The following is a 26,046-nucleotide window of genomic DNA, read 5'->3' on the forward strand; positions in this document are numbered from 1 at the left end:
TCTATCGGAGGGGCCCCTGGCAATAGAACCAGGATCTATCATCTGTGGTACATGAGCTAGCTTGTTGGAACCCACTATATATGCTTGGCTTTAATGCAAGGGAGAAGGGCTTGGTCCTGCTTTGGGGGGCAGAGGTGGAAGGAGGAGAGTGGGAGGGAGAACTATTGCTGAGAATTAAAAAAAAAATAAAAAGAACAAGAACACCCTAGTATGTGTATGCATAATAATGACAAGTCTTTAAAATTTTACAAGTAGTGGAAATAACATTGAATCAGTAAAAAAAAAACTTTAATGAAATTCTGAATGCTAGACATAAGAGTTCGGGCTTATATATGAGTTAAATGGCAGGGAGTTTAGACTTCAGATTCTTGAGGTCAACTAGATCTTAGGTGTAGCTTAAATATGCTGGTATGGGAAGCAAAGTGGGAGTTTATGGATTTAAATACACTAGATGGGGATGCATAATTTAGGTGTAGGGACATGAAAAGCTTGAGGAATAAAATCAGAGATGAAATTCCAGAGTGGACATCATTATTTTAAAATGTCATGTCAGGGGTCAGATTGCAAGAAGAGTAAGGATCATTTTAAAGTGGAATTTAGGTCACAGTGTGTGTGGTTTCCTCGAAAGAGACGACGGATGTACACACAATTTATAGTTTGTGTAGATGCTTCTGCAATAACTTTGGCTGTAGAATGCTTTCTTATCCAGACAGCACCGATTATAAACAAAGGCAAAGCTATTTTTCTCTGGTGTCACTGAAAGTTATATTTTGACAAACAGTGTTCTGCTGATTGCACCATTATCAAGAGCTCTGCATTTTCTCCTAAGAGTCTTACAGTTGCATAGCTTGCGTTTAGTTCTTTAACCCACTGTGAGTTAATTTTTAAATATGTGGAAGATAAGATCCCAGAATCATTCTTAGATATCCATTGAAATCAATACCATTCATTGAAAAGACTGCCCTTTGCCACTGGGTGGTCTTGATTTTACTACGAAGTTTCTTTTGGCCTTTGTTATTATGCCCTACAGGTCTGTGTAATTGTCTTGATGTCAGCATGACAGTCTGTGTTGCCACAGAACTTTAATCAGCTTGGAAATCCATAAGTGTTAGTTCTCTATTTTGTTCTTTTCCAAGACTCTTTTTAGTTTTTTAGTGTTGCTTAATAATCCATGTGAATTTGAACAAATGTTTTCAATTCCCTCAAAAATGTGCTTGGCATTTGATGGCAACAACACTGAATAAGTGAATGCTTTGTGTAGTGTTATCGTCTTGACAATATTATCTCATTCCCGAAATATGGTGTATTTTCCATTTCTTATGTCTTCCTTAATTTTATCTGTACTTTTGCTTTTTCAGCCTATATATCTTTCCTTTATGGGAGTTAACCTTATTCCCAAGTCTTTCTTTTTGAGTTTATTTTAAATGAAAATGTGTTAATTTGTTTTTCAGATTGCTCATCACGCATGTATATAAATACAACTGATTTTCATGTGTTGATTTTATGTTTTGCGACTTCAGTTGTTAGTTTCAGTTGTTAGTTTAAATAAGGTTGGGGTTGGGTTATGTTTTGGTGTGTTTTGTTTTTTATGGAATCTCTGGATTTCTAAATATAAGATCATGAATCATGTTGTCTGTAAACAGACAATTTTGAATTCTTTGTTTTTCTTGACTAACTGTCCTGTCTAGACTATCAATGACAGATGGGAAAGCAGACAAACTTATCTTGGTTCAGCTACTAGAGGAAAGTTTTTATTTATTATTTTTATTTTATTAAAAATTCTTTCATACAAGACTGAGCATGATGGCGCATGTCTTTAATCCCAGCACTTGAGTGTCAGAGGCAGGCTCAATCTCTGTGACTTCAAAACCAGCCTAGTCTACATAGAGAGCTCCAGGCAGCCAGGGCAAGTGAATCTAATTAATATGCTTCCCTTCCCCCAGCTCATCTCAGAACCTCCCCATCTCCCATCCCACTAACTTCCTGTTTTCTCTATCTCAAAAAGGAAAAAAACAAAAAGTGAGAATTCAAACACACACACACACACACACACACACACACACACACACCTAAATACTATACAAGCCAACCAACTAAACACACAAAAAATTCCAGCATCAATAATAAAACGAATAAGCAAACAAATGAAAAACAAAAACCCTAAACAACATGGAATTTGTTTTGTGTTGGCCAACAACTCCTGGGCCAGGAGCCTGACTTGGAGTATGGTTGATATAGCCAATGACACTCAATTAGACAAAAATGATGTTGTCTTTTCTAGCATCAATTACAAATAGATTCTTGGTTAGGGATGGGACTTTGTGTCCACTTTCCCTTCTCAATGCATGGGTTTTGTTCGGTTTGAATGTGTTTAGGTCTTGCCATGCTGTCACCGTCTTTCTGAATTCATGTGTATATCAGTTATCTTGTGTCTGTAAGTTATTTTTTCCATGGAGACATCAGCTACCACCTCTGGGTCTTAAATCTTATTGCCTCTTCTTCACAGATAGCTGAACCTTAAAGGTCATTTAGTAATGACATTCCCACTTAATATCGAGTACTCCAAAGTCTCTTACTCTCTGCATATTGTTCAGTTGTGGGTCTCTTCCAAGATTAATTGTCTCTGATGAGGGCTGAGTGATGATCTGCTGTATGGAATACCAGTATGTCATTAGGAGTCATCGGTCTATGACCTATCAAGTCTCAGGTCATTGGCTGCTTTAGCAGTGCCATGAATTGGTTCCTGATCATGGATTGGACCTTAAATTTAGGCAAAAGTGCCACCATATAAACTCCCTCTCTAATTGTATGCTCTGTCTATTTAAATGTTTATTTTATCTTCTTTCTTTAATCAGTCTTTTAGAAACATGATAGTATTATTAATTTATTTCTCCTCAAATGATTTGTGCTTTGGGAATTTACTTTCCGTTACTTTCCTGTTATTTTATTAGTTGATTATTTTTTATCCTGACCTCTTGAAAATAATAGTATATCTAATTTCAACCTTAATCTGTTTTCCTCAGGTTATTATTTAAGACTGAGATTTTAGTTTTTATCATATGCTAGACACTACTTTATGTGTGTTTTTGTTTCAGTTGTTAAATTTACACATGATTCATCTTTACTCCTCTTTATCTATCACCTATCTGCTTATCATCTATCTATCATCTATCTGTATTCTTCTCTCATACATTGTATCCTGACCATAATTTCCACTCCATCCCTTCACCCCAGTCTCTCCTCTCCCATCTCTCCGGATCTACCCCCTTCTGCCTACCCTGAGAGAAGAACAGACCGCTGTTCAACCAAACATGGTATAACAAGATACAATAAGACTAAGCATGGACTATAACATCAAGGCTAGACAAGGCAACCCAGTAGGAGGAAAAGGATCTCACAGTAGGCAAAAGATTCAGAGACAGGCCCTGCTCCCTCCATTTAGAGTCCCACAAGAACACCAAGCTACTCAGCCATAATATATATGAAGAAGACTTAGACAGGCTCTGTGATCTCTGTGAACCTCCATGAGTCCCTGTCATTGGTTCTTGTGGACTGTATTATCATGGTATCCCTGACCACTCAGATCTTTCCCCCATCTCCTCCCTAGGACTCCCGAGCTCCTCCTAATGTTTGGCTGTGGGACTCTGCATCTGCTCCTATCAGTTGCTGGATGAACACTCTCTGGTTTTTTTGATGATGATTTTGCTAGGTTCTGATCCCAGAACACTCTGAAGGCAGGACAAACTGTAGGTAGAAGGTTTTGTGGCTGGGTTGCAGTCTCAGTCCTTCCACGAGAGGCCTTGACTGGTTACAGAAAATGACTGGTATAGGCTCCATGTCCCCTGTTACTAGGTGTCTTTGCTAGGATTACTCTAGTAGATTCCATGAAGTTGTCATTGCTAGATTACTCCTCACCTTTGAAATGACCCCAAATTCCAATTGTTTCTTCCAATAATTTATCCCTTCCCTTTCCATCCAATCCCCACTGCTCCCAAGCCCACATATTGCCAGTCCACCTGCAAAATCTATTCTGTTCTCCCTACCCAAGGAGATCTCTGTCTCCCTTTTAGCCCTCCTTGTTACTTAGCTTCTCTAGGTCTCTGGATTATAGCATGGTTATCTTTTCTTTTACAGCTAACATTTACTTATAAAGGAGTACATACCATGATTGTCTTTCTGGGTCTGGGTTATCTCACTCAGGATGACTTTTTTTTTTTGTAGTTCCATCCATTTGCTTTCAAATGGTGTCGTTGCTTTTAACAGTTGAGTAACACTCCATTATGTAAATGCACCACAATTTTTTCATCCATTCTTTGCTTGAGGAACTTTTAGGTTGTTTACAGTTTCTGCCTATTATGAATAAAATTGCTATGAACATAGTTGAGCAAGTGTCCTTGTGGTATGAGCATCCTAGGAGTGGTATAGCTAGGTCTTGGGGCAGATTGGTTCCCAGTTTTCTATAAATCACCATATTGATTTCCAAAGTTTGTGCTCCCAACAACAGTAGTGTTCCTCTTGCTCCATATCCTTGCAGGATATGGTTTTGATCTTAGTCATTCTGACAGGCGTAAGATGGAATCTCAAATTCATCTTTACTCTTGAGTTCCCAATAACTTTAAAATTTTTCCAAATCAAGTGACACATGAACTTTGTGTTGAGGTTTTCTTTTGGCTGACTATATAGTCAATGTTTGAATATTTCAACAATATTTGGGAAAATCATGTGTACTCTACTTTTGCAAGTACTATAAACATATCTATGAAGTCACATTATTACTTTCATTAAAGTCTTTCACAGCGTTCCTTATTGTTTTGTCTGCTTGACTTTTAAAAATGAAAAGGAATGCATAGGAATCTTCTACTCTGATGTTAGGTTATTAACTTCTGTAGATTTTAGCATACTTCACATATTTGTTGTGGTTTTCTTTAGGTACATGCATGCTTATAATTAGTCTTTTTGTAAAAATCACTTTTTATATGTAGTACTTTGTCCTTTTATTAGTTGTTGTCTTAGAAGAGACACCATGACCATGGCAACTCTTATAAAGAAAACATTTATTTGAGGTGGCTCGCTTACAGTTTCAGAGGTTCAGTCCATTATCACGAGGATCGGGGATATGGCATTATGCAGGCAGATGTGGTGCTAGAGCTGACAGTCCTTACATCTTAACTCAGAGGCAACAGCAAATCGACTGACAGTCACACTGAAGGAAGCTTGAGGAAGGCCTCAAAGCCTGCCCCACATGACACACTTCCTCCAATAAGGCCATACCTTCCAATAGTGTCACACCCTAAGTGTCTATGGGAGCCAATTACATTCAAACCACCACAGTTACAGATTTCTTTACTGGGACAAAATAGTTGACAGGAATGATTTAAGGAAGGAAGGAAAGGTTTATTTTAGTTCACATTTTGGGGGCACAGTTTACCAAAGTGGAGGAGTCATGGCAATGGCAACCTAAGGAAGCTGGCTGTATGACATTTTCAGTCACGGTTAGCTCTCTTTTGCATGCATTTAGGACCCTGGCCTGTTCCACTTCAACTAGCAGAGTCTTCATACAGATATGTCCAGAAGTTCATCTCCTAGGTTTCTAGGGACTGTTAAACTTACCATTGATATTATCATAATCATTAATGAAGTTTCTAAGTTTAAAGCTTATTTTTTTCTGATATTAGTTATGGTGGTGTCAGCTCCCTTATAGTTATAATCTGCTGGCATTTCTGATTTCTTTTTTTCTTCATTCAACATTTATGTATCTTTTAGTAGTTGTCTCTTGTTAGCTACATCTGTCTAGTGATAGTTTATTTAGCCGGTTTACTTTTTAGATAGGGTGACTGAGTGATATTGATAATTGTTATCCATATGTGATGGCTATGCATTGTTGCCAACTTGACTACATTGGGAGTTAAATCATTCTACATGGAAGACCCACATTGAATCTGGATCTTTTGTGGGTCAACACATCTTTAATCCAGATCTTTGATGTGAGACTCTGCACCTTTAATCTGAGACAAGCACTCTGTTGGAAGCCCACCTGAAAGGCATGGGAGGAGGAAATGCTTCCTACTTGCCTGCTTTCCCTCACTCTCACTACCAAGTCCATTCCTTCACAAGATTAGTGCCTACTTCTTTGGGGTTCTGACATATACTAAAGGCCAGTTGAGATATCCACCATCACAGACTGAATGACTACTAGATTCTTGACCTCCTGTTGGTAGACAGCCATTGTTGCACTAGCTATACCCCAGACTGTAAACCATTCTAACAAATTCCTTATATACACATATGTATACGTATGCATATACATATATATGCATATGTATATATAGAGAGTGTATATATATTTTTCATTCTGTAAATTCTGTTCCTCTAGAGAACTCTGACTAACACAAAATATTTTCATGGTTTGTCTCTCACTTTAGATTATTTATGTTCTGGTTTTAATGCCTATTTCCTGGTGTTGGAGAAGTAACTCTGTAGTTAAGAATATTGACTGCTCATCTAGAGGTTCCAAATTCAATTCCCATCACCCATGAGGCATTCACAACTGTCTGTAATCCCAGTCCCAGGAGATCTTCTACCCTCTGTGGCATCTACAGCACTAGGCTCTCACATGATGCCAGATATACAATAAATAAGCAAAACACCCATACACATAAATAATTTTTCCTTTTTTTAATTTAAGTTAGAAACAAGTTTGTTTCATATGTCAAACCCAGCTCCCTCTCCCTCCCCTTCTCCCCACCCCTCCCCACCAGCCCTCCCAGCCCCCCATCCAATCTCCACTCCGATCCCCAGGTAGAGTGAGGCCCTCCATGGTGGATCTCCAGAGTCTGTCATGCCATCCATGGTACGGTCTAGGCCCTCCTGAAGAGTCCAGGCTGAGAGAGCATCTCTCATTGTGGGATGGGCACTCAAAGTCTATTTGTACGCCAGGGATAAATACTACCCAAGGCCCCATAGATTACCTAGGCCTCCTCACTGACACCCACATTCAGGGAGTCTGGGTCAGTCCCATGCTTTCCACATAGCCATCAATCTGGGGTCCAAGAGCTCCCCCTTGTTCAGGTCAACTGTTTCTGTGGGTTAAACCAGCCCAGTCTGAACTCCTTTGCCCATAAGTTCTCCCTTTCTGACACTGGATTCCAGGAGTTCAGTTCAGGGTTTAGCTGTGGGTGTCTGCCTCTGCTTTCATCAGTCACTGGATGAAGGTTCTGTTTCCCAGACTCTCTGGCAATGGGAGTGTATGCTGCCACTCCCCTGATTCATGTCTAAAATCCATAAATGAGTGAGTACATACAATGTTTGTCTTTTTGTGACTGGGTTACCTCACTCAGGATGGTTTCTTTGGGTGGCTTCTGTATGTCTGCAACCTTCAAGATTCCATTGTTTTTTCCTCTGAATAGTACTCCATTATGTAAATGTACCACATTTTCTCTATCCACTGTTCAGTTGAGGGGCATCTAGGTTGCTTCCAGGTTCTGGCTATTACAAATAATGCTGCTATGAACATAGTGGAACAGACATCCTTGTTGTATGAATGTGCCTCTTTTGAGTATATGCCAAAGAGTGGAATTGCTGGGTCTTGTGGTAGACTGATTCCCATTTTCCTGAGGAATCTCCATACTGATTTCCAAAGTGGTTGTACGAGTCATTACTCCCACCAGCAGTGGAGGAGTGTTCCCCTTTCTCTACATCCTCTCCAGTATAATTCTGTCATTGGAGTTTTTGATTTTAGCCATCCTGACATTCTCTAAGATGGTATCACAGAGTTGTTTTGATTTGCATTTCCTGGATGGCTAGGGAATTTGAGCACTATCTTAAGTGTCTCTCGGCCATTTTAGACTCCTCTACTGAGAATTCTCTATTTAGTTCTGTACCCCACTTTTTGATTGAAAGAAATTAAAGAAGACACAATAAAATGGAAAGATCTCCCATGCTCTTGGATAGGTAGGATCAACATATTAAAAATGGCAATCTTACCAAAAGCAATATGCATATTTAACACAATCCCCATTAATATCCCAGCACAGCCGGGCAGTGGTGGCACACGCCTTTAATCCCAGCACTCGGGAGGCAGAAGCAGGCGGTCTGTGAGTTCGAGGCCAAGCTGGACCCACAGCCTCCAAAACAATACAGAGAAACCCTGTCTCATAAAAACAAACAAAAAAATCCCAGCACAATTCTTCACAGACCTTGAAAGAACAATTCTCAACTTTATATGGAAAAACAAAAGATCCAGGATAACCAAACCAACCCTATTCAACAAGGCAACATCTGGAGGTATCACCATCCCTGACTTCAAGCTGTATTACAGAGCTATAGTCCTGAAAACAGTTTGGTATTGGCACAAAAATAGACAGATAGACCAATGGAATCGAATTGAACACCCTAACATTAACCCATACACGTATGAGCACCTAATTTTTGACAAAGAAGCCAAAATTATACAATGGAAAAAGAAAGCATCGTCAACAAATTGTGCTGGCGTAACTGGAGTCTGGCATGTAGAAGAATGCGGATAGATCCATGTCTTTTGCCATGCACAAAACCTAAATCCAAATGAATCATAGACCTCAACATAAATCCAGTCACATTGAACCTGTTAGAAGAGAAAGTGGGAGTTACCATTGAACGAATTGGTACAGGAAACCGCTTCCTGAACATAACTCCAAGATTGACAATTAATAAATGGGACCTCCTGAAACTGAGAAGCTTATGGGAGGCAAAAGACACAGTCAGCAAGACAAAAAGGTAGAGGGATAACACCAATTGGCAAGCTAAGCAATAGTGGAGAGACCACCTCGAATGCCCATTCCTGATAATGAACTTGATGTCTATAACCATCCGGGAGCCTTCATCCTGTGACTGATGGAAGCAGAGGCAAACACACAATTAATCACTGAACTGAACCCAAGGAACCCAGTGACAGAGAGAGAGGAGTGATGAGCAAATTGGCAAAGAATGGGCTGGCAAAACCAGCAGAGATAGCTGACCTGAACAGGGGAGAGCTCTTGGACCCCAGACTGACAGTGGGGAGGCCAGCATGGGACTGATCTGGATCCCCCAAATGTGAGTGTCAGCGAGAAGGCCTGGGCAACCTATGGGGCCCTGAGCTGTGGATCAGTGTCTATCCCTGGTATACAAACAGTCTTCGTGTGCCTATAGCACAAAGAGGGATGGTCTCTCAGCCTGGACTCTTAGGGGAGTGCCTGGACCCTACCCAGAGTAAAATGACAGACTCTAGATATCCCCTATGTGGAAGGATTTGGCAATAGGGTGGGAGGGGGGGGAAGGGGAGTGCGGGAGGAGGGGAGGGAGAGGGAACTGGGATTGACATGTAAAACAAGCTATTTAAAATTAAAATAAAAAATGATAAAAAAAGGTAACCCACAGATTGGGAAAAGATATTCACTAACCCCACATCTGACAGAGGCCTGATCTCTAAAATTTACAAAGAACTCAAGAAGCAAGTCTCCAAAACACATAAATAATTTTAAAATATATTTCCATAATAATTTCTTATCAGTTCCTTGTTACCCCAATTTACTCTGGCTGGAATTATGAAAACTGAAGATTTCTCTTGTCTTTGATTTCAGTGGCCACCGTCACCTTTTTCTTACATTCCACAATCACTTTTCTAAAGTATTTGATCCATTTTATCTCATATTCTCTGAAACACAGTTTTAAGTATCTCCTCCTTTTCAATGTTCTCTTTGTTTGCAGTGTTACTCTTTGTGGAAGTAAGCCCTTTTTATAATTAATTCATTAAAATTTTAGGTAGTATATTATGCTTATTTTATTTTCCCTTCTCCCAACTCCTCCCAGATCATCCTCACTTCCATAACAACCCAACTTTGGTTTTCCTTTTTTCAAAGATAGATAAACTTAACACTGTATGCTTAGAAATATTATTATCATGGTCTCATACATGCATGTCATCAAGGCTGGAATAAAAAGACATGTATAATTATTTCCTTCATGTTATAAAATTCATTCATTTCTCACTTTGCACTTAATTCCTAATTGTGTTACTGAAAAAAACTTACATATATTCTCATTATTATATAAGCATTTTATAGTTCTGTTTCATTAACTCAAATTTTTTCTTTATTCTTGAGATTTTCATACTAGCATATAATGGAATATGATCACATTTACACTCATTCTTGCTTCCTTCTCTCAACCCCCAACACATCCTCTTTCCAACTGAGTATCTTTTTTATTGATAGCCCACTAACTCTGGTTAGTACTGTCCATCTGTGCTTGGATGTGGGGCCATCTGCTGGGGCATGGGGAACCTACCAGTGGCCACATCCTTATGAAAAGAATGCCTCTCCCTCAGTATCTGTCCACTGCCGATTGCTGCTCTGTAATAGGATCTGGTGGTCATCTACCTATCTGTGCTGGGACTTGGGCTGGCTTCATCTTGCGCAGGTGGCACAGGTGTTGTGAGTTTATGAACAGGGTGGCTGTGGTGTGGCCAGAAGACTGCATTTCACACCACTCTCCTCCATAGTCTGGCTCTTACATTCTTTCTCTCTCCTCTACTGGAATGTGCAATGTTTCCTGAGCCTTGAAGTTGGACTAAGACAGATGTCCTGTTTAGGCTGAGCACCCCATTTCATCTATTCTTTTCAGCACACTGAGCAGTTATCCACCACCATTCACTGGTTTCCACTGATGAAGGAAGCTTCTTGGACCTGGCGAATCTCAGCCTAGGTCTACCCATATGAACATAAGTATTTGGAAGGTAATTTCACAGTATGACAGTTCAGTAGAATAACAACAGCAGGTTCTTTCTAAAGGTCTATGACTCCCCTGGCCACAGGATTTTGATCAGGATTACAGTACCAGACATAAAATTCTCTCCTGCAGGCTCACTGTTATGTTTACTTATTATTTTATTGTAAATTATTATAAACCTTCCCCTTATTTATTTTATGCTAGTTTAACAAACTGGATCTCATTTGTTTTTCTGTTTCTTTTCCTTTTATGTCATTTCTAATGTTTTGTTTTTTATTTCCCAAAATAATCGCATTCCTATATTTTGCCATTTTGACACGAGAATACCACCCCCTTCCCGGAAGTGCTGGCTGCTTTGAAAGGATCTGTCACTTGCTAGGGCTGGATCCGGGTTATTTCTGTTCTGTTATTTCTCAGGAGTGGATATGTGAATAAAATCTAGATATCATGAGGTCACTGTCAATCACTGCTCATCATTGAGCAGCTTCTTAGAAATACTTTTCTTTCTCTACCAGAGAATTGCATCCTCTTTCACAGATGTATACTTGATCCTTTTAAATGGATTTTAAGATAGATTATTTGTTTTTATTTGGTTTGGTAATAAGACATTCATTCACTGTCATATCAAATATATTGCCTTACTGAGAAATCAGTCTGCCTTTTCTTAACAAGAATAAAACATCTTCACAAAATAACTATCTATTTGCTTATTGGTCTACAATGACAGGCCTTGTTACTGATTAACGTACACCTCTGACACAGGTAGATGAAAATTTGCTTTGTAAGCGCTTTTCAATGGGTGTGTATGCATTCAATGCTCACCAACCCTGCCCTCTTACAATTTTTAATGGGGAGAAGCCTTCTTAGATGACCTGAAGTGTATTACATGCTTGGAAAATCAACAGTCTAATGATAGTCAAAAAGTGATTAGCCATTTACATGAAATAGAAGAGTACCTACAGCATAAAATTAAATAGGGCATTAATCATTATGCTTTAAGGCACAAAGTAGACTGTAACCGAGGTCAGGGGATGACGTCACCTTGCTAGAGTAAGCAGTATTAGATTTATGGTCAGAACCCTGTCCTGTTTCTAAGGAATTCTGCAGGAGGACTGACTGTCTGAGCAGGAACTGTGGACCCCTTGTTTAGGAGCCTCTCTCTCTGCATTGTTACAGTCCATGATCCAGAGCCCCTTTTCTTCTTTTAACGTTTCTGCAATTTGCCAGTCTACATTGAAATCCATCTGAATTCAAGCTCTTGAGAAGAAAAGTGCCCTTTCCCCTAGTTCCTTCCCCTCCACTCCCTGTCTTTTTGTTCTGCTCATCCATTATATTTCTCAAAAGCACAATGGAAATGAACAACTCAGGTGGGGATGCCTCGGCTCATAACCAACAAGCTATTCAAACATGACCATGAAAAATGTGTGTGTTTAAAGCTCCGTTTAAATGATGCACGTCTTAGGGAAATGGTCTGTATTGCGGAACACCTCCTAATTGTATTTGCTAGAGATTCACGTACGTCATCTTTCCAATTCAGTCAACCTTTGTTTGTTTTTAAAATAAGTAAGCTGAAAAGGAGTAAGTACTTCAATATCCTGCATCTAAAATCCGTCAAGTAAAACCACATTTCAAAATAATGAGTTTGTAGGGTCAAGGGTGTAGCTCACGATAGAGCATGCGCATAGCATATTTCAGGCCCTGGGTTGACCCTGAGCGCTGTAAAAAACTCAATGTAAGTGAATGTAAGTAATATATAAGCTGGATAAATAAAAGATGAGGCTTTTGAAAAACCTTAATGATGAAGATACCAGTATATAAAAATATATGCCATAGTGACAAAGGCGGATATGAACACAAATTTTTGTATTAGATAACTTAATCATAGTTGATTTTCCTTAGAAACACATATTTATTTAGTATTTAGTATACTGTAATAACTTATCCTCCTGAATATTAATTTCAGCCTTAATGAGCACTTCCTTCATATTGATTGCCAAACTGATTTTCTCAATCTTGAAATATTTGCTCAAATTGAACTGGAATTTCACAATAAGTAGGAATGTATAGTTAATTTCTCTGTGATAATTTTGGTATAGCTGTGTTTGATTATTTTATATATACACACACATATAAATATGTATATATGTATATATACATATACATATGATATTATATTATATTTCTGTAGACGTTAAGGAAAAGAAAAAATGTTGCTTCTTATTCAGTCTTTGGTTAACTGCCCAGAAATAGAGTAAAGATATATAAGATAGAAATATTTTATAATTTTGAATCCTATGTTGTAAATGTAACTTTTTCTGAAATAATGTACATTTATTTAAAATATGAATATTATTTAAATAAAATCTTGTTGCATGATCAATAAGCATAGTTTGGGGAAAGAATCAGTACAATTTTGAATTGCATATAAAGTACCTTAGGTTTCTCAGAAATTGTTCGTAAGAAGAGTATCAAGAACTGCACAGTTCATAATTGGATAGAGCCTATCTTCACTAGGGTCAAATGAGTCTTAGGGTGCTCTTACTTGCCAGCTGGGGTGTTAATGTCAACTTAGAACATCAGTGTACAGTGGAGACAAGTACTCCTTCCAGGAAGCATAGTTTCCCACTTTATTAACAACATAAAATCCCTCTTGATGGCAGATGCTGAGAGTACTGACAGCACTCTGAAACTCCCAAAGGTTTTGCCATTGTGCTTGACTTGTGGTCTGCAAGGAACTTCTAGATTTTCTAAGATGTGCATTGCTTTTCCAAAAGCTATTTTAATAGTACTAATTTACAACCATGTCATAATCTAGCTCAACTCCCTATAGGTTTGTAAATTTTCCTCAACACATGAACTTATGTCTCTTCTTATTGCAATCCAAATACAATTTCCTACATATCTTATCCACATCATTACATAATGGATTTTAAAAAGTCAATATATATTTCTGTGTAAAACTAACATAGTATTAATTTCATGATCATTACAAAGTGACAAATTTAGAGGGATTTAATGTACAATATTAAATATATATTTGTATACAGTGGTGTTAATTAGTTGATCTTTTCTCTCCTTTTTCTGTAAGTTATCTAGTAGTATTTTGGATGTGTACAGTGGTGAGCAGGGGATTTCTCCAGTTAATGCGAATCTGATGAGTGCTTCCTGTCCAAGCATTCTGCCCATGAAAAAGGAAGTTGCAGGTAATGTTGATTTTTTAAAAAGGTTAACCTTTGAAACTTTTTATCAGTTTCATAATATGTGAATGACATAGTGTCATGCTGAATATTTCTTTAAAGTATTATCACAATAGCTAAGTGAGAGAAGTGTTGAGAGTAATTCTGTCATTTCTTAATATCACTAAACAATAGTCCATTTTAATTGAATGGATGGTACCAACTCATATGCTTCTCTCAACCATTAACAATTTTATTCCATCCAGGGATCCAGATCCAGGAGAAGTTAAGCCAATTGTTATGATTTGGAGTCTCTTATGGAGCTATGCTCTGGAAATCATCCATCCAGAGTAGAGACTGTGACATGAGATTGCGGCTAGACAATACATTTTAAAACTGGTGCATGCATAGGTTGTGAAGATACTGTCAGCTGACAAGTAGCTGCATGCACCTCTCCATAAGGTCCTACAGATGACACAATAAAAGTAGCTTTGAGACCAACCTTGGTCTTTTTCTTAACATTCTGTTGGTATCGTAATCCCAATTGATGCTACTACCCGTGTTATGAAGATCAGGGAGTAAGAATCTCTGTGGACTCTTTTGAAAGTTGATGGACAACCAATCTGTAGAGAATTTTGTTATTTCCTGAGTGGCATAATAGTTTTGACACACATGTCTGAGATATACAGCTAGCTCCAATGTAGCAATCACAAATATTTTTGAAGGGACTTGGTTAATTTATGGATCTCAAAATTATGGGAATAATAGTAGAAGTTAGTGAAGAGCTTAGTGTTTTCCATGCAACTTGCCTGTAGAACACTCCCATTGTTTGCCAGGTGCTATTGAGTTATGGTCATTTCACAGGTGATGAGCCTGAGGCAACAAGTTTGATAACTGATCATGTGGCTGTTATATGGAAAGCTAGAAATAAGGTCAGTTTTTTTCTACTCCAGGTCTTAACGACTTTGTCATTGTTTGTTAAAATATCCCCTGCTATAATTTCCTTCATATTGGCATCAAACATATTATTACAACATCCTAGAACAAGTAATATTCTATTTCTAGCCAGTGTTTCTGAATGCTGCGTGGAAAGGGTTCAAAGTAGAACTCAGCTCCTCTTCAATTATTTTGTTTTGTTCAGAAACTGACACTAGAGCTTTGGCGAAAGAGAGACAGAAAAAGGACAACCACAACCTCAGTGAGTATGTTTTCTTTTTTCTTCCAACAAAACCAATACAAGAGGAGATGCGTGGAGAGCAAAGCAGAGTCTATTGCTGTCATACCATTACTACTTGAAGTTGGATGGTTGAAATTAATTGTTCATGCTTAGCATCTTGAACCAGTTTTGGAAGTGCAAACCTTGAGATCTCTTGAAACGAGACAAGCTGAGTTGCCTTTTGATGCTTCCTTCTTGGGTAGGATGTGCTTAACGGAGACGAGTGCATTTGGTTATGTTTTAGCAGTGTTGTGATTCACCAACTCATACATTGAAGGAAACAAACTGGATGTATCCCTAGTGTACGAATGGACATTGGGAGCCCATTCTCCATGGAGGGATACTCTCTAAGCCTAGACACATGGGGGAAGGCCTAGGCCATGCCCCAAATGATGTGACAGACTTTGATGATCCTCCATGGAAGACCTCACCCTTTCTGTGAAGCAGAAGAGGGATGGGATGGGGGCCAGTGGGGAACATGGGAGAATGGGAGGGAGGGGGAGGTGGGATTGCTATATAAAATAAATTTTTTCTAATTTCAATTTAAAATAGGAAAAAAATTAAAGAAAAAAAGAAACAAACTTACTATAAAATGTACTTCATGTTGTTGGAAACAAGTGAGTGTTCTCATTTTTCAGAATCAGTTTGCTCCTTCCTTTTCAATGGAAGGCATGATTTATATTGTCATGCTGAATTCCTTATACCTTCTCGAGGCCAATTTGACTCTGAGTTGTGACAGTCACATGAGATGGAGAAATGTTGGTGAGAGAGGTAGATTAGCAGCAAGGCCTGCATTTAGAGTGCTCAGTCTTGCCTTAAGAGCTTCAGTATCTCCAGTGACTTCAATAAATAACTTACATATGCAAGAACAACTCAAGTAATAATTATCCATTGAAAATGGTGTAAATAGAATCTAAGGAGAGTAAAGAAGTTTTCTTTTCTTTTTTTGTATGCACAATGTGGCATTAGGTAAAATATTTTGAACAAACATAAAAGTAACCTCTTTGGAGATAAAATCATGAATTTTCTTCATTGTTGTTGTATGTTTCATTGATGATATAGCGATAACATATGTGAAGACAGAATTTTTATCAAATTCTCTACTTTTCTATCAGTTTTACTTTTGTTTATTTATGTAGAAACATTTAGCGAAGCAGAAAAGGAGAATTAGTGAACAGGGTGAACAAGCTCAATGATTGATTGCATTCTAACTTGAATGTGCTGTTACCAAAGACCAAGCTCATTAATGGCACCTCAGTTTGTAGAGAAGGTTTATGAAGGCAAATAATTTTTGATAGTGACTTCCCTCATTTCATGTAGCAGATATTAGTTCTCAAAGAGGCACTATTTAGGTATTTGACAATGTTTTTGAAGTATGCTTTTCCTTTTTCATGGCCCTTTTTTGTGAAAATTTCCTGGAATACTTACTTTGTACATGTAACCCACTGCAAAAATATTATATAATACCAATATAGGAAATTTTATGTCACTGATAGTGAGTAGTTTCTACATACACAAAATTTCTATGGATAATAAACGTATAGAAAAACGAAGAGAGAGACGTTTTAAAGAGCGCATATCCACATTACTTGAATGGCCAGCATTACACATGTAATAATAAGAGTCTCACCTAATAAAATTTTAGAAGTGCATATTCTGACCTACAAAAACCAGAATTCCTAGGTGAGGTAAAAATTGGTTCAGCAATCCTTCCAGATATGTTTGCTTCCAGAAAGAGTTTGGAAACCACTTGTCTATATGAAAACTTAAAAGTAGGAAGGTAGGACGAGGGAGACAGTTCAATGGTTGAAGGTGCTGCTGCAGTGACTGACAAGCCAAGTTTGATCCCTAGGAGCCACACAATGCAAGGAGAGTATCTGTCCCCACCATATGTCCTCTGACCTCTGCACATGCTATTGTGTGTATGTCTACACACACACACACACACACACACAATAAATAAATAAATGTTAATTAAAGAAAAACAAACTCGTCATCTAATTCACATACATTTAGTTAAGAGATAACATCTTTGTTTTGGTTTTTGGTTCTTTTGTTTGGTTTGTTTTAAGTTTTTTTTAAAACACAGTTTCTCTGTATAGCCTTGGCCGTCCTGGAACTCTGTAGACCAGGTCCTGAACTCATAGAGATCTGCCTGCCTCTGCCTCTTCTCCTGAGTGTTGGGATTAAAAGCTTGTGCCTCCACCACCTTGCTCTCAAACAAAACAAAACAAAAAACTTTCAATTTTTATTTATTTACTTAGATGTATTTTATTATTATTTTATGTGTATCAGTTCTTTGCCCTACATGTATGCCTGATGCCCAAATTGGTGGTGAGCTTCCATTTAAGTATTAGGAATCAAACCCGGGACCTTTTGAAGAACAACAAGGGCTCTTAACTACTGAGCCAGCTCACCAGCCCAAGGGATACAGTTATAGTTAGTTGATCACATGTACTGGCAATGTGCTAAACATTGAGGGGAGTGTATGAGAAGGGTAAAGCATGGTGAATGCCCTTGAAATATTACACTATAGACCGCCAAAATGTGTATGTGTGAGGTATCAACCAAACAGAATAAGCATATGAGTGTGGTGTGTCTATGTGTATTGCACTGTGAGCAAATTCAAAGAATAAAAGTATTTTGTGTCAAAGCGTTTTATCATGTTATAAAGTACATATTTACAATTCTATTATTACAAATTTTCCTGCTAGTATAAGACATATTTGAATTTTTATCTTATTATTAAAACTGTCCTTTGACTAACGGGGAATGTCTTTTTTACTATTTTTGAAATATTATTAAATTTACAGCTGACCAACAGTGAACTGTATTTTAATGAGAATAATCAATAATATTTCTTTCTTAATAGTTGAAAGAAGAAGAAGGTATAATATTAATTACCGAATCAAGGAGCTTGGCACTCTTATTCCAAAGTCTAATGATCCGTGAGTTCAAAATCATTTGTGCAATAACGTTGTAGTTTCAGTATCCCACAAATGGGTGGGTGGGAAAAGGGAGGACAGTTCCAATGACCAGGAAATGAAGCATCTTATAGCAAAGACAAGTCTACTTCTGGGCTCCCTTTGAAATATCTATTTCAAAGTGGTAGTTATTAAGCATAAAGGCATTTCCTAGGCTCATTCTTCTGATAGGAAAAATAAGTATATGAGTTGCCCTCAGATCATAGTGACGATCAGCATACTAACAATATTGCAATTTAATGATAGTGTCAAAAGCTGTTTATGATAATGACTGGGATATTCAACTTATGATAATAGCATTTCTTCCAACTTAAAATTTATATGAACACTAAAATTAAATTGTCACAATATCAAATATGTTCAAGTTCTGGAGATACACATGTTAAGATGGAATTGTAAAGTACTGTTGATTGATGCCAACCAGATTTTGGTGGCAAACACAAAGCCAAATGTGGTGTTTGAGATTGTAAATGTCAAGACATAACTTATCAAAATTTCAATTTTGAAATTAGAGCTTTGTACAGCAAGCAAAGTCATGATCTGCAGCTTGAATGATGATTTTAAAAAATCTCTCTAAATATCAGCAATTTCCTCATCCAGAAATGGGGTTTTGATGACTTGTGAGAATTGAAAATAGTCTTTCCTGAAATCTAAATGTTATAACTAACTTGGGCAATTAAATAACTCATGTTAAAAAAAAGTGTGATATTTATTGTCATGAGCACACTGGGCTATACAGGGTTAGAGGTGAACATAGCAGAAGGATCCACCCAGCAGAGAGATCTCAAGAACTCAGGCCTAGTTTGGGCTTTAGTGATAATCATTAAAACCTGCTAAAGTCACTAAATGGAGAACTCTTTTTCATTCAAAGGGAACACTGAGTCTGGGGAGATAAGTCAATGGTTAAGAATGCTCGCTGCTCTTCCAGAGCAACTGAATTTGGTTTCCAGCACCTATGTTGGTCAGCTAATACCTGCCTGTTGCTCAACATCAAGGCGTCCAGCATCTTCTGGCACACAGACAGGCACATATACAGATAAACTTACTTATTCTTAGATTGATTTATGTTGTTGTTATATATATTAATACAAATGCATATATGTTTATGAATATTTTCCCTGCACCAATGTATGTCGACCATATGCCTAACATCACAGGAGTCAGAAGAAGGCATCAGATTCTCTAATAAGTTACAGGCATTTGTTAGCTTCTATGTGGGTGTTGAGTATCACCCCCTGGGTACTCTGAAGTAACAACAAGTGCCTTAGACACTGAGCCAACTCTCCCCTCCATGTACACAAAAATTGCTTTTATAAAATATCAATAAGATATATGAGAATACATTATAAAGATTGTTTGAACTATTGTAATCTTTAACATTTTATAGATACTTTGATAATCTGCTTCTTTCTGGCTTAACTCATTGTATAGCACATGACAAGGTTTTCCTATAAATATCTCAAGCCTTATGTTTTATGTAGGCTGTATTGAAGTTATTTAACTCTGCCACTATAACCCCCAAATCAGACCAAGACTACATGTAAATGAATGAGGGTGATTAGCCACAAAGCTATTGACAAAAACTGTCTGAGGTTATCATTGTCTCATTCTGGCCTATAATATGGTAAATCAATTTACCACAGACGCAGATGGAAGAGAAGATTGTTGCGAAAGCTTCAGTATATGAATTCTTGAGCATCTTTTTCTTCATTATGGAAATCAGTCAGTCCTCTTGACTCTCATGTTTGATAACACTATCTGTATGCAAACATTAAGATCTTACTGTAAACACACTGAGTAGTAAAATGATGAATACGTCTATGTGTCTCTATACATAGCTGCTAGCATGCCATTCAAACACCTGAACACTAAATTCTGCTTTGGTGTATTTCCTCCCCTGGATTGGAGAGACCTCACCTGTTATTTCAGTGTTCAATGTTCCTTGGGGTTTAGCGATGAGGATGCCAAGGCTAAATCTAGAATGTAGCATCATGAAAAGAATTTTACTAGAGCAGACTCTGGATCCAAAACCTCTGGAATAACTATGAAACAGTTGGAACTGATTGGTTGAGTTTTAGATGTCAAGACAGATAATTTAAAAGCTTCAGGCAAAATACTAGGGAAAGTTTGTTGGGACAATGCAGAGAAGGCAGGATTCCATTTGAAGGAGGCAAAGTGAATAAGAAATAGCATTACTAAGTTATGCCAATGGATAAACTAAAAAGTCAATTGGAAAACACCAGAAATATCAAGAGATTATCAGTTTTGCTTGCATAGGTGACAACCATTAGGATGACTGGAGATATTTTATTTTTAGTTCAAGGAAATAGCTGGATGTGGTAGCTCACATCTATAATTCTAGTACTTAGAAAGCAGAGACAGGAGGGTCTCTATGAGTCTGAGGGCAATCCTGACTATGTAGTGAGTTCTAGTCTATCCCAGGTCACATAACAAACCCTGTCTCAAAAAAAAGCCACATGTCTACAGAAGACAAGTAAAGTGAGCAAGGAGACCTGGAGTTCACCTTCTAAATGTCACCTGTCCCTGGGCACAGGCATGGAGAAATGTCCTCTGCTGAGGGCCTTTCCAGCTCTCTTGACTGAACATTAGGGAATGAAGCCAGAGCTACTTCAGAGATGCTGAATTCAATGGCATAGCCATTTTTATATACCAAAACATTCAGAAATTTGTACTTCTTTGCAAAACAAAATCATGGAGTTAATAGAGAAAATTATACAGAAAAACTGGAGCTGAGAAATTAATTTGAGAAAAATACAAATCAGATGTGTCCTGGTATTTTTTTGCATTTCTTGGTTATAAAATTCTAATGTTTTGAAGTGGATGTCACACACAAGGTGACAGCTCATGTGCATTTTCTGCAGCTTTACCTGAAGGAAATTCTACACCAATTTACACTGTAGGCCATATTGTCTTATGGAAAATGAAAGGACAATGTCTCTCTTCTTTGTTTAGCCATGACTTCACAACCCAAATTTCTATAACAACATTACATTTTTTCAGTTTTTTAATCCTGAAGCATTTGAAATTATTTAGGTAGACAGAACTTTCCATATATATGGACATTTTTAAGCATTTGAAGAGCAAACATTATCTAGTCAAATATTCTCAGATACAGTGAATTTCAAAAACAGAATGCCATCAGGTGCAATCAAAAGGTACTGTATTCTTCCTCCCCATTTTGTAGATATTTTAGATTTAATTTAGCAGGACTTTAGGGTTCAGATATGACTGTGCTTGTCCTTTACTTTTATTTTTTTCTTTATTGGAAATTTTATGCATGTATACAAAGAAATTGAATATATCCCTCCCTTATTTCTGCCTCAACACTTCCATATCCCCAAACAACAAACAACACACCCCTCCCAACTTCATGTCATATATATATATACATATATATGCATATATATATATGTACATCATGCTCGTCATATATGCATGGGTGTGAGCTGTGTCCTTTGCTTCTTATTCTTTCTCCTTCATTTGCCCTTCCCCCACATTGGAGGAAATGAAACAAAAATAAGGTTCTATAGGGTTCCTGCTACTGCTTAAGAGTTCCAATTCAGGAGACCACAATATTTCTCAGTTACAAACATCTCTTGTTTCAACAGCAAACACGGCAGTGGTTTGGTACATTTCAGTAGATGGTTGGCCACTCAAATGTCTTTAAGCCTTGCTGCTTTTAATGATAAGCTCAACCGAGCTGTTCCTATGAGTAGTATTCAAATGGATGTTTCCTATATTCCTACATCTGGCCCATAATAAGTAATTAATTAACTTTATTATACTTTACAAAGATTACACAAACCAGAACTAATTTCAGTATATATTTAGACAATGTAAAGCAAAAACAGCTGTAGGAATATGTTTAATTTTTGCTATATGCTTATATTATATTGTATGTAAATAACTTTTAGAGTGAGGGACATGGCTCAGTGGGGAGTACTGGCTGCTCGTGCTGGAGGATCTGAGTCCAGACCCTGCACCCACTAAAAAAAATCCAGCTTGGGTGTGCATGCTTGTAATCCCTCTGCTGGGAGTTAGAGACAGGAGGATCTCAGAGCTTGCTTGGCAGCCAATTTAGTGGAGTCAATGATCTTCAGGATCAGTCACCAGCATCTTCTAACCACTTTAATTAACATTTGGTAATTAGTTTGTTCTTATTATTAATGCATATTAATAGTTCTCATGCTGCATTACATCCACAGGGTTTTCAGATACTAAGATCATTAATAGCCTCTTCTACACTTCTATATTATTATTTCTCCTATGTTCAGAAATCCTTAATTCTATTCACTTATCTTAGATATTTAAGGATACTAAAATTTTTAAAAATAGTGTTCTGAACACAGTCTTAAAAATACCAATGTTATCATTTGTGCATAAAATTGATTAAATGGTTTCAGGAAGCTTGCTCTATTGCATAAAGCAATGTTGCCCAACTCTGCTGTCTTTCCCAACCACTTAGGATCACCATTCAGGGGAGAATATTTTTTTTTCTTTCTTAGAAACAAAAGCAGCCATATTAGGAAATAGGTTAAAAGATTGGTACATCTGAAATGATCTTAAAAAATTTAGGCTTAAGTCGTCAGTAATGTACATTTCCTAGTTCATTAATGCAGAAATACTGCACATAGATTTTAATCTTAGAGTTAATAATAAAAGCAATTTTCACTAAAAATATAAAAACTGTAATGGTAGAATCATGATATTGCATTTAGCTCTCCCACAAAAAGTCACTTTATTACTTTCTTTTGACACTTATTTTCATTCTGGGATTAATTTTACTATATAAGGGCTTCTTAACTATTCTATTAAAATTTCTATTCAGAAGCAATAATATCTAAGAGTGAATAATAGTCATGTAAATCATTATTTCATATTAATGTAAAAGATTTTGTAAGTTCTTATGAATTCTGCTGACATGCACAATTGTGAAAAGGTTATCTCCCTCTTCTACAGTGATATGCGCTGGAACAAAGGAACCATTCTGAAGGCATCAGTGGAGTACATCAAGTGGCTACAAAAAGAACAACAGAGAGCCCGGGAGTTAGAACACAGACAGAAGAAATTGGAGCAGGCTAACCGGCAGCTTGTTCTCCGGATTCAGGTCGATATAAAATGGTTGCCACGTGCTATACAGCGAACATATTGCTCTCCTGGCACTGCTTCATTCACTGGTCTCATTTGTATATTTTCTTATTAATAATTTCCCCCTTTGGAAAAATAACTTTACGGACTTTTAGAAGCTTCTGAATTGGGTTGTCTCAATTTGATTTTGATTGGAGATCTAAGATCAAGAAGACTTAAATAGACATAGAATGGATGAGAACCAGCTATCAAATGAAGAAAGGAATCTTCATTTAACACACAGAGATAGCATCATCACACACACACAGCACTGAAAAGCAGAAAACAGGCCAAACAAAATGAAGCGTTTGTTTCTGTAAGATGATTTTGGACACTAAGTTTCTCACTCGTCTTTAATTTCTTTAGTAACATTGTTATGGATTTCATTGGTTGGAAGTATATTCTACCAGTTTACATTGTTGCCTTTCATCTGTTTACATGTCACACAGTATTGAAATATGGGCTTGGTAACTGTATCTCTTATTAACACAAACAAGAGCATGGTCAAATCAAATGCTTTCCCTATCTTAGTGAAATGCTCTGGAGTTATGACAGGAGATTAACTGGAAGACCACTATTTAGCCCAAGTCACTATGCTACCTCACATGCCATGGAGTTTACAGACACCTCACTTTTTTTTATTTGTTTAATTAATTTTGAGGAATTGCAAGTACACCAGATTTCTTTACTTGTAAAATGTTTTTGTAGTTTGCACTCTTCATCTTTTTGATCATTAGGTAACATTTTGTTTTTTGTTTTTTTCCAGTTTGATTTCAATAATTATGTCAACTTCTCCAGTGCATCATTTAATCATTTATAATCTCTTGTTGGAAATTGCAGGAACTAGAAATACAAGCACGTGCTCATGGTCTGCCAATGCTGGCTTCACTTGGCACAGCTGATTTCAGTCCCTACATCACCAAACAGCAGGCCCATCCTGAGAAGAACTCAGTAGGCTGCTGCCAGCAACTGACTCCATCTCAGGGGACAAGCCCGGAGTTCTGTGAGCAAGCTGTGGCCTTCTCTGATCCTTTGTCTCACTTCACAGATTTATCATTTAGTGCCGCCTTGAAAGAGGAACAAAGATTGGACGGCATGCTACTAAGTGATACAATCTGCCCCTTTGGAACAGACCCACTCCTCTCTGCCACTTCCCCCGCAGTCTCCAAAGCGAACAGTCGAAGTAGCTTTAGCTCGGAGGATAGTGATGAATTGTAAGCCACAAACAGGCTCACATCATCAACCAGGAAGCAACTCCATGCTGGTGCTATGCGATCATGACCTGCATTATTTTCACTTAGTTCTCTGAAAGGAATTACGTTGCCCGTGGCTGGGGAAATGATTAGAAGCAAAGGGAGAATGCATGGGAAGAAGAAACATGGTGTTAAAGAGCCGCTGAAGATCACAGTATTGTTTCCCCGTTTCTCTACAGAGTCCAGATTTCCTTAAATTTGGTTTTCCTGGAAAGTGGTTCAATTCAATAATGGCTCTAGTATGATACCTTCAGAACAGTGACATGATATTATTGGAACTATAGTCCTTCGAGACTGCAGTATAACTTTCCTCTCACTTCCGTATTCTGTCTCACCTCTTATAATATCATTTTTTTAAAGAATCAAGACTAACAAATTAGGTGATAATTTCCTTTCCATTGTCTCGTGGATATATACGTAAGTTTGAACACTGGTCAGGAAAATAAATATAAAATGTATGTTTTTGACATGTACTTGAAACTCAGTCTGTAATAACATGAGAATTTTTCAAAATAAAGTGACGAACATTTCTAAAAAATTTTTTTCTAAACTTAGATCCTGACTTTTTCAATCAGTTCAGTGAGATTAATTCTGAACATCTTCTCACAGATTTATGTATATATGTTCTCTTCAGGAAAAGGAACATGGTGAGGACTCTCCTCCAGGACATGGTCCTCTGTTTAACCATTTTGCACAAATACACATCCACATAATGTAGGTAGGATATATTATTTTATTTTGCTTCATTTCTCTGATTATCGGATCAATGTCATAACTTATATTCCAAGTTTTGCTTTGTTCTTCAAACGGTGTATGATATTAACTTTTAGTAACTAAAATATAAAATGTCCCCATACTAGAAAAATTTATCTGGATTTAACATTTGTCATCATGTCCTCTGTGAGATGTAGATTTCTTTCTTTTTTTTTTTTTTTTTTTTTTGGTTTTTCGAGACAGGGTTTCTCTGTAGCTTTGGAGGCTGTCCTGGAACTCACTTTGTAGATCAGGCTGGCCTTGAACTCACAGAGATCCACCTGTCTCTGCCTCCCGAGTGCTGGGATTAAAGGCGTGTGCCACCAACACCCAGCTGAGATGTAGATTTCTTATCGATACAGGTTATCTCAAACATTGACTAAATATTGACTATTAGATCACCAATTGATAATCTGTTAGGTGAAATTACATTTTATTTTATTCAAATGTGAGTGGAAGATGAAGTTTTTTCCCTTGAATCTTGCAGTGCCCCATGGTCTTCCTTTCTGTCACCATTTAGTACAAGTATTTGTATATGCAGTACTCCATTTGTGTTGTTTTTTCTTGAATCTGTCTAAACTTTGGGAATTTTATCAGTACACATACTGCTATGTCTGTCATTATGACTGGACCTCGATGAATGATTGTGACTCAATCAGCATTGATGTGGGAATAGTTATAACTGTGCTGGACCCTATGAAAATGTTGAACAGATAAGTACATGATGTAGTTCTTGAGGAGACACTTAATAAGACAACATGAGAACAAAA

At 37.4% G+C, this 26,046-nt stretch overlaps 1 protein-coding gene across 2 annotated transcripts in view; it reads left to right on the top strand.

The window, feature by feature from the left end:
- The window catches only part of Tfec (transcription factor EC), a 66,332-nt gene extending 41,271 nt beyond the window's left edge, over positions 1-25,061 (top strand). For both annotated transcript variants that reach the window (XM_021233496.2, XM_040728690.1), the window contains exons 3-7: positions 13,835-13,949; positions 15,064-15,120; positions 18,011-18,086; positions 23,103-23,250; positions 24,111-25,061. In XM_021233496.2, coding sequence (XP_021089155.1) covers positions 13,835-13,949; positions 15,064-15,120; positions 18,011-18,086; positions 23,103-23,250; positions 24,111-24,488 — 774 coding nt within the window. In that variant the 3' untranslated portion in view covers positions 24,489-25,061. The remainder of the gene's footprint in view (positions 1-13,834; positions 13,950-15,063; positions 15,121-18,010; positions 18,087-23,102; positions 23,251-24,110) is intronic.
- Positions 25,062-26,046: the final 985 nt, after the last annotated feature.

Source organism: Mesocricetus auratus, unplaced genomic scaffold (genome assembly GCF_017639785.1).
Source record: "Mesocricetus auratus isolate SY011 unplaced genomic scaffold, BCM_Maur_2.0 Super-Scaffold_100019, whole genome shotgun sequence".
Lineage (NCBI taxonomy): Eukaryota > Metazoa > Chordata > Mammalia > Rodentia > Cricetidae > Mesocricetus > Mesocricetus auratus.